Source organism: Drosophila virilis, chromosome X (genome assembly GCF_030788295.1).
Source record: "Drosophila virilis strain 15010-1051.87 chromosome X, Dvir_AGI_RSII-ME, whole genome shotgun sequence".
In the NCBI taxonomy this organism is placed as follows: Eukaryota; Metazoa; Arthropoda; class Insecta; order Diptera; family Drosophilidae; genus Drosophila; species Drosophila virilis.
This window is the reverse complement of record NC_091543.1, coordinates 28,321,019-28,331,047: the sequence shown is the minus strand read 5'-3', so window position 1 is coordinate 28,331,047 and position 10,029 is coordinate 28,321,019. Positions and strand designations below refer to the sequence as shown.

Sequence of the window (10,029 nt, the reverse complement as noted above, 5' to 3'; positions counted from 1 at the left end):
CGCAATAAGCGAATGCGCTGGCAAGTAGGCAACGCTTTTCTTCAAAAGCAATTAAGCTAAAATCTTCTTTTTGGTTGTTACTTTTGCATTTGTTTGTTAGCTTGTTTGTTTTTAAATCGAATACTAGTTATACTTATTATATATGTACCTGTATGTACTATGTGCATTTACATATACATACATATGTTAAATTTCTTTTGTTTTTGCCTTTGTCAATTATTAAGTTTATGTTTGCTTTTTAGTCAAATCAGACTGTTTTTTTTTTTTTTTTATGTTTATTATTAAAAAAGACAGATGACTTTAAAAGAGATAGGGATAGAGAGAGAGAGAGAGAGATAGAGAGAGAAGGAGAAAGAGAGAACACGTTCATTAAATAAAATCTTTCGATATTGTACACTCTTTGTGCTCCTTTTTGCGCACACATATGTACTTTAGTTTGTATTTTAGTTAATTTCTTTCTATGTTGTTTCTTTTCTTTTCATATTGTTTTTATACGTTTTTTCTTTTATGCACATAACATTGTTTTGCTTTTGCCCTAATCACTTTTCATTTGTATGTGTTTTGCACAGTTTTGTTTCATTCCATTTGGTTTTTGTCCTTCGCTTCTTCACTTATTCACATTTGCGGGCGGCACAGTTTTTACAATTTGTGTTACTAATGTTTCATTTCAAATTCGTCAATGTCTCGTAACGTTTTCTCATGCTTTTGCTTTATCCATTTCCTTAACCGTTTCGTTTAGTTAGTTGTTGTCGTTTAAACTTGTTTGGATTGCTTGTTCCGTATTTGTTTAGTTCAATGCGCCCCAACTCCAATGAAAATATCTGAGTGTGTGTGTGTGTGTGTATGTGTTTGGGTTTTAGAGTGCGGTACAGTTGCCGCATGGGCCTACACAGCAGAAATAGCTGTTGTCCGTGCAATTGCCCAGCACTGGTTTCCATGAACATGAACTCACACGAGCGTGTGTGTGTGTGTGAGTGTGTAATGTATGCTTTTAACTTGTTGCTAATTGCCGCACGCTGCTTAACACTATAAATTGTTGTTGTTCTTTAGTTCAATCTGTCTACATTTATGCCTGTTAAATATTGGATAACGCGCTATAGATACTATGTTCGATCCATAGCATAGACGGAGAATTCTCCTATAAACTGTAGGTATTGGTGTATGTATGGGTGTATGTGTGTGTGTCTAAAATAGGATTCGCTTCAACACAATGCATTACGTTTGAAATGACTCAATTGAAGTTTGGATTGGAATTCGCTTTTGCGGAATATGAAAATATATACCAGTACATATGTATGTGTGTAATGTGTGTTAGTGTTGGTGCGTTTAGAAATGTTCTTGATATCGTATTTGGTTTTCATTATTAATTTGTATTGCTTTTTATGGCAGTTCAGACGGTTTTTTTTTTGTTTTTTAATAACTTCTTTAAAATGTAATATACAAATACAAAATACTATGTAATCATGTAATTGGTGTTTCATTTCAATTTGTTGCTTTCGAATATGTTTATTAATTAATTAAATATCCTTATTTGTTTCTCGTTTTTTTTTTGTTGTTTTTACTTCGTTTTTTGTTTTTCTTGCGCGTTATATGTTAGAATGTAGATTATGTTGTTGCTTTTTGTTTTTGTTTTTGTTGATTTATTTATTTTTTAATTGTAATTGTAATAAGTATTCGCACTGTCTTTAATTCAATTAATACATTATGATTTGATTTTCTCTGAGTATGCAAATTATAATATTTAAGGCTTCATTTTAGAATGTAGATTTTATGATTGATAATCGAATTCAGAATCTTAGCTTTTGTATTGGTTGATTGCTAGATTGTACTCGTACGGTATTTGTAATGGCTTAGTGTGTATGTGTCGGTGTGTGTGTGGATGTGTGGGTATGTATATGTGTGTGTGTGTGTGAATGCTACATAGAACTTTATGTTAATTCGTTATACTTAAGTGTAGACCAATTGTAAACTGTTTTGGTTTTCGGTGTGATTTAAAAGGTAATCTACGAGGCTGCTTAATTAATTTAATTAAAATGTTTATTATTTCTTAAGTATGCTTAAGTATGATTGTTTTTGTTGTTGTTGTTCGAACTGAATTAACTTAAATTTTAGACACTTGCTGCTGTCGTTGTTGTTAGGAAGTTGTTGTTGGTGTTGCTTGTTGCTTGTTGTTGTTGTTGTTGTTGCTGTTGTACTTTAATTATTCATATTTTGTTTTTGTTGTTGTTTGTTTTGTTTTTTGTTTTGTTTTGTTTTTTTTTTTGTTTTTAGCAGAAAATTATGCTTGTTCGCTGTTGTTGTTGCTGTTGCTGTTTGTTGTTCGCTGTACCTGTTTGCTCACTGTTGTTGTTGTTGTTGCTGCTGCCGCTGCTGCTGCTGCTGGTGGTGGTGCTGTTGTTGTTGCTGTTGCGGCTGCAGCTGCAGCTGAGACACACACACACACACAAATGGTAGCTGCTGCTGTTGTGCCTGCTGCTGCTGCTCCTAATACTCGCGTGCGTCTTGGAGGGGGGGGCGAGGCCTGGCTCAGACATCTGCCGTGCGCGATGTTATGCTCGGCGATCGCGAGTGTATTACAACCTTGTGGCCGTTTTTTGTCACAAAACCGTCGCTCTCAACGAGAACGGCCGTCTGGCGGCCGGCGCTGCCGCCACTGCCGGCGCTTTGGCCACCGGGACTGCCGCCGCCGCCATCCATTGGACTATTTACAATGCTTTTGGGATCGTTGGCTGGATCAACAGCTGCCCCGTCTGCAGCTGGATCATGGCCACCATTAGCGCCGGCGGCATCAGGATCATCATCTGCAGCTGCGTTGTCATCGGGCGCATCATCGCCCGCAGCCGGATCGGGATCCATATCGTTGGCGGCATCCGCATCTGGATCACCGCCGCCGGCTTCGGCGCGCGTTTTATGCTTGCGCCATGCATGCTGTATGAGGCGGGCGCAGTACTCCTCCCGCTGGCGCCAGAGAGTGGAGGAGACGGGCTCGTATCCCTCGGTGTCGGGTCGGGCGGCGATTTCGCCAATTTCGCCGGTCTCCTCGATTGGATTGCCTTTGCGCGCGAAAAAGTCTTTGGTGAGTGCGTCGAGTATGTCCACACAGTACATGAGATCACCGCGACAGATGGGTATATCCATCGATATGATTTTGTACTTATTCGGTTTGTGTATCTGGAGCGGCGGCTCTAGCACGTCCAGAAACTCGGACAGCTGATCGTAGCGTATATATTGTGTGCCCTCGGGATCAAACTGCTGCCAGATCTCATAGTACATATCGTAATCGTCGTCGGTGAGACCCTCCTGCACATCTTCGGTGGCCTGACTATAGTTCTCAAGAATGACAGCAATGTACATATTAATAACTATCAAAAAGCTTATAACTAGATATGAGAGGAGAAACGTTATTCCAACGGTCGCTGAACCACAATTGCCCGGATAGCCTTTGTCGTTGTCGGGTGGATCGCATGCTTCCTCATTGATAATGGCGTCGAGTACACCATCCCAACCGGCTGAGGTGGACATCTGCCAGTTAGCGTATGCGCAAAATGCAATGGAAATCGATCGATATGCATATATCGATCATCGATAAACGATTTCATTTCATTTCAATTGAATTGCATTCAAAAAGCAGCACGAAACGCATGTGTGGACGGCAGTTGTGCGGTTGGATGGTGTTTTTTTTTTTGTTTGGTTTTGTTTTGTTTTGTTTGGTTTTGTTTTGGTGGATCGTTCATATCGTATTATTTTGTTGGGTCGATCGTATATAGATCGTGCATGTCAAGATTTAAGTTACGTGTCGTACGTGTCGTATGTGTGTGTTTGTGTTTGTGTTTGCGTGTGTGTGTGTGTGTGTGTGTGTGGGCAGTGAAAGAGAAGTTTAAGACAGAAGATACAATAACAAGAAGAGTCATTAGTCAAAACGTTAGGTTAATGGATCACTTGGTTAAGCAAACTAAGTAGTAGGTATTGGCATATAGTAGTAGTAGTAGTAGTAGTAGTAGTAGTTAGTAGTAGTTAGTAGTAGTAGGTAGTTGTAGTAGTTATTTAGCTAGTTGTACTATGGGTAAATACGTATATGGCTCTTTTATTTTGGAGTGTGGACTGGTTGTGGCTAATTGGACAACTGCTTGCAGTGGCTTTGGCAGAGGACCGAAAATATCACCTCTGTATGAATATGCATTAAAGGGCATGTGGGTGTAGGCCCAACAAAATGGCGGCCAGTTATAGTCGCATAACGGTTTCATGGCCCAACCAATTAGCTGTAAATGCAAGCATTTTAATAACTTGTGAAAAGCTTTGTTCGTTTGTTTGAGTTTGGGTGTGAACAAAGCCAGTTAAAAGTTTACTGAGTTGAAAACATTTAAGAACAGAGACAATAACAAAGACAGAGACAGTGAGAAAGAGTGCTTGAAGGACATAGACAGACAGATAGATAGATAGAGAGAGGGTAAGAGATAGGAGAGAGAGAGAGAGAGAGAGAGAGTAGCGTAGTTTTGTGTTCCTTGGCGTTTGAAAAACGCGCGAAAGTATTTATTTGCATTGTGTCATGAGGAAATTCCAACATTTCATTTGGTTTTTGTTGAAAGAGCTGAATTAGATTTGTTTTTTTGTATAATCAACTAAGGTTATGCTAAATCAAATCAAAATTATGGTATGCTAAATGAAAACAGGTCATGAGTTCAATAAAACAAAAAACAAATGGGCAAAACTCTCGATGGATCAGCTTTTAAATGGCGTTCGCGATCGTGTTCGATCACCGAATTAATGGAGTTGGCAAATTTTAGCTCGAGGCCTTGTTTGAAAAGTCGTTAAGAGCCCAAAAATAGTTGCAAGGGAAATGCCTTAAATGCTGATACCATCTCGATGCGGAATAAAAGAGCTAAGCGCGGGTAAATTGTGGGTTTTTACAATGGCTCGAGAAACAAAACACAAAATGCTGAATCAAAAAAATCGCTCTAATTTAGCTTTTACCAACAACTACCGCAGCTTGAATCAACATTGTGATGTTGCCACTAAATCAAAAAAAAAAAAAAAAAATTGGCGCACATGGCAGGTGGCAACAATATTGAACGATCACAGTTTATCGATCACGTTCGATCGATAAGTGATCGCCAATAGCTGTATGTGTGAGTGTGTTAGTGTATGTACAGAGCGTTGCCAGCCGCTATGTGGCGCCGTGCCAGACCTGCCAGACCGCTCGGAACTGAATTGAACCGTTTTGAGCTGGATTAGCTGGTGGTGGTGGTGGTGGTGGTGGCGTTGGCGGTGTTTTTTTTAGTGTGGGGCGTGGCAACATCACCCAACGACAACAACAATAGACAACATAAACCGTTAACGGAATTGTGGCTGATACGCTTACCTGAAAGAGCAGAATCATGCTCTGGCCAAACGTCTTGAAGTTGTAGACATCGTTGATGCCGCTCTTCTCCTTCACGTGCATAAAGAACGACATGCCGAAGATCGCAAAGATGAACATCACCAGGAAGAGCAGCAGGCAGATGTTGAACAGCGCCGGCAGCGACATCGCCAGCGCGAACAGAAGCGTTCGTATGCCCTTGGCGCCCTTGACCAAGCGCAGGACTCGACCCACTTTCGCCACGCGCACCACACGGAGCAGCGTCGGCGACACGAAGTATTTCTCAATAATATCGCTAAGTACAAGACCTGCGGCGATAACGATGATCAATAACAATCGGCGACGGCATCGTTGACAGACGTGTGAAGAGATTGATTGTGAGAAATTGTGTTGTGAGAATTATTTTTGGCCATTAACATGTCTAACTAGGGCTCATCTTAAAAGAATTTTGCTTTTTGGGATACGGATACGAATCGGGATTTGGATTTCGGAATATGGGAGACGGTTTACGGTATGGGGTCTGACTCTCGAATCAGCGCAATCAGAATTGCACAATCAAGACACTAAAAGGGCGGCAGCACAATATTAACAATTTACATAGCTGAAATATTCAAAGCATTAGGTACAGACAATTTCTTCATACTACTTGCTTAACACAAGTTTTCTTACACAACAACAAATAAACAAGAAATTCGAGTCGTATTTAGTAAATATTAAACAAATACAATACCATACAAAACGATACATAAATTCATATACATATGTACAGTGTCGCAAAAAAATGATCAACAAATAATAACACTTCAATTAATCTGCAACAAAGATAACGATTAAAAGAGCTGAGCTAAGTCACACTCAGCGCAAAGTATTTAAGATTAATTGCAACGCTGCCCGAAAAGAAAGTGGGTAGATTTGCTCTCACAGAAAGAGAGAGAGAGAGCGAGAGAGTGCTGTCATTCAGGCCTTATGCTTGACAGAAGTGGAACTAGTTGTGAATCATAAGAGGAATTTGATCTGATGGCAGATTAATTGAAATGTTTGGCAAAAGTTAAGCATATAAGATTCTGTATACTATACATATCGATCTTAACGTTTGAGAAAAGTGAATTTATTAGATCACAATTTCGAAATGCATCTAACTTGAATGGAGAACATGAGCTGGGAATAGCTTGAAGAATAATCCAGGGTTATCAAAATAGTTCGATCGCTATGTATAGTGTGTATACTCTACAATGCTTAAGTTAATGATATATTATATATAACATAAATTTGACAATAAAATATACATATATTAGCAGTATACGGCTTAGTTCAGACAAACTTTGATATCGTTGAACACAATTGTAAGCAACACATCAAATAAAAAAATAATAATACAAACACATACATATTTGTTAAGTACGCGTTACAGTAAATACATACATAGTACATGAATAGGTTGAGTAAAAGGAAATTAAAAAGTAAGGTTAAGTTGAAAGTTAACGCTAGCGGTAAAAGTAAGGTTAAGTTAAAATTTAACGTAGCGGTAGAAGTAAGGTTAAGTTGAAAGGTAACGATAACTTTAACAGCAACGTTAAGCAGCAACACTCAGTGGTAAATATCCTGTTTTCATTTTTTTTAGTTTTTATTTTATTTTTTTATTTTTGCTAGCGGCGAGCGCAGGCGTTGTAAGCAGCAGCGGCAAATGCGAAGGTGGGGCGTAGGCGTAGGCGCAGGCGTTGGCATCGGAAATCATCTCGTGGTCTTTAGAGATGTCTTTATACGGCTGACTTAAGAACTTGGAGTTTTTAATTCGATTTGTTTTTGGTTCGGGTATATAGAGGTATGTGTGAACTGTACGCAGGCGTCATTTACTTTTAGCGATAATCCGCAGCATATTTTAAGAGTGCCAAATATCAGCAAAAAGTTCGTTTGCTCAAAGAGAGTACAGAGAGAGACAGAGAGAGAGAGAGTGCGAGAGAATGAGTGGGCGAGAGAGATCAGCTCAACTGTCAGAGCTTGTTAATTTTGAAACAATGTGTTCATTGGCTTCTCATTTCTCTAGATAAAACGAAATGCGCACTAAAGTGAGCTATGGCGGAAATGATGTGGGCGGTGGGTGGTGGGCACTACACAACACCGGAAACGGAAGCTGGGCAAACAAACGAACTATTGCGAGTGATAAAAACTGTAAAAGGGGGTTGGAGAGGGAACAGAGCATAGCGAACAATATCGAATGCCTATGATTTGAGCTTGAGCTCACGAGAGGTTAGTTACAAGGCGCAGTAAGTAGAGAGAAAGAGAGAGAGAGAGAGAGAGAGAGAGCGAAAGAGGTGAATATGGTAAACCAGAAACGGAAAAATCATAGTTAGATATATATATATCTATCTATATATAAAATGATGAGCACTATAACTTGCTTAATAGAAATGAGAGTGTGTTTTTTTCCTTTTGTTATTTTTGCTAGTTATGTATGTTAAGCTGTGGCCCGATTTGGGTTCGATATTTGTTTAGGGGCGGGAGTACTCGTTTGGAGGCATATCTAAACCTATTAATATGCGTTTTACTACGTTCATAGTAAAGTACATAATCTCCATTACAGATTGGACCAAAACCATTAAGAAGATTCAGGCTAGTGCCACGGTATTTGTATATAACGTTTGGGGACTTTTTCATAATATAATAATATCAAATTGGCCAATGCGCATAACATATAAGGCGGAGGGGTATGCAAATCATAAACGGGTCACGTTTCATATTTTATCCTTCCAGCTATGCTACACACTATAAATTGGGATGTTTGGCCAAAGGTGTTTGGGCCAATGCAACTGTCGTACACAAATGTGTGCTAAACATTCCGCACGGCCATTGCATTGGCTGGCCGACGGGAATTCTTTTATATTTTTTATTTTTCTTTTCTTTTTCTTTTATTCCTTATGACAATGGTCAAAATTTGTATACCGGGCAGTAGCTGACAGAGTTATGCAACCGACAATCGCACATATAGAGTTTGTGGAATGCCCATTGACACCTAACTCTGATTGAATCTTTTCGTGTTGTGCTTTTTATCAATAGCATTTTTTATGCGTTCTGTGCAAGCCATTTTTTTAACAATGTGTGTGTGTCTGTGTGTGTGTGTGTAAGAGTGTAAATTGGCAGTTTATTATCATTATTTATTTATGCAAGTCGACTTTATTGCTAGTCGCTTATTTGTTTTATCTTTATATAAAAAGTTTCTCTTTTTGCATTTACAAAGCGTAGTTTTTTTCTCTTTTTTTCCTAGTATTTGTTTGTTTTTGTTTTAATATTTTTTCTGTTGTTGTTTTGTTTGTTTTTTAAAAGCGTGTATTAATATATTCGTCTATAAGGATATCACTTTGCTGGGTCGAAAATCGAAGCCAAAGAATGAAGCATACTTTAAGGCGCTCGAAAAAAATGTTAAGCATTTGCTTTTGAGTTTGGCATTAAAATTGTATATTTGTTTGTTTTCTGTTTTAGTTATTGAAAGTGCGCTTGGAAACGTTTGGCGCGTGTGTCACATATAGAAGCAAAGCAATAATAAAATACCAGAGCCCTTCTCAAGGCCCGGTTACTTAGGAGTAGGTACTTAAAAAGTAGGGAACTTGAAGTAGAAGCAGTTTTGGACATTTGTTTTTGCGTTTTTGTTTTTTTTTTTTTTTGTTTGTAATAAAAATAAAAAGTTTGAAAATAAAAGTTGTAGAAAGAGACGGCAAGTACAAGGATTTGTACGAGTTTCTTTTGGGGTCGGGTTGGTAAATCGGGTAAATCGGGTGAATTGGGTTAATGTTTCTGGTTGGGGGCTCACACAATGGGACTTCGGGCGCGGAATTCATGTTGGTCAGATTCAACTAAGGCGGCAGCAGAAATGATAGCAGCATCCCTTTTATGTACAAGGAGTAGTATAAAATGGAAGCTCTCTGTTGCAAAAATTAATGTAGTAAAGCATATTTTAAGCCATCTTTTGTACAGTTTCTTTACGTTCTTCCGCACTCACATAGCCATATTATTATTAATATTTATTTTTGTTGCTTATCCAAAACGAACCAAAATTTATTGAAAAGAAGAAGAAGTAGTAAAACATATGTAGCCAAGTTAAAAAAAGGGCGGCGCTTTTGACGTTCCTTGTTTCTCTTGTTTTAGATACTCCTGAGTACTTGGCACGGACTAGTTTATTTTCCTCTTTTATTTTTTTTTTTATTTTTTGATTGTGTGCTTACGTATGCGCGTTTGTTAAGCTGTAGCAAACGACTGCTAAATAATAAATAACTCGGTTGGTATTCACAAATAACTTTGATCGAAACTGGCAGAAGAAGTTAAACAGAAAAAAGGGCAAAGGAAATAAATAACATTCTTAACTTGAATGTTTTTGGTTATGATGAGATAATTACAATTGTAAAACAATAATGACATTATTTATGCTTGTATGTATAGAATTATCTCAATATTTTTTCATCAATAGGTTTAACGACAATTACGAATTACAACAACAACAATTGAAATACAAATGGACACCAATACACAAATAGATCAACAATTTGTACACTTAAATTTTCGAACAAAATGAAAGAAAACAACAGCAATATTTACTAAATTTTACAATTAATTGTAAATTGGGCAACATTTCAAAAAAGCAACGGAAATAAAAACAGGAGCTGACTTCACATATGCGTGTA

The 10,029-nt window shown here is 38.2% G+C and overlaps 1 protein-coding gene across 48 annotated transcripts in view; it reads right to left on the bottom strand.

The window, feature by feature from the left end:
* Positions 1–255: 255 nt before the first annotated feature.
* Positions 256–10,029, bottom strand: part of para (sodium voltage-gated channel paralytic) — a 63,644-nt gene continuing 53,870 nt past the window's right edge. For all 48 annotated transcript variants that reach the window (XM_032439183.2, XM_032439208.2, XM_070207748.1 and 45 more), the window contains 2 exons: positions 5,360–5,664; positions 256–3,522 (listed from right to left, as the gene is read on the bottom strand). In XM_032439183.2, coding sequence (XP_032295074.1) covers positions 2,527–3,522; positions 5,360–5,664 — 1,301 coding nt within the window. In that variant the 3' untranslated portion in view covers positions 256–2,526. The remainder of the gene's footprint in view (positions 3,523–5,359; positions 5,665–10,029) is intronic.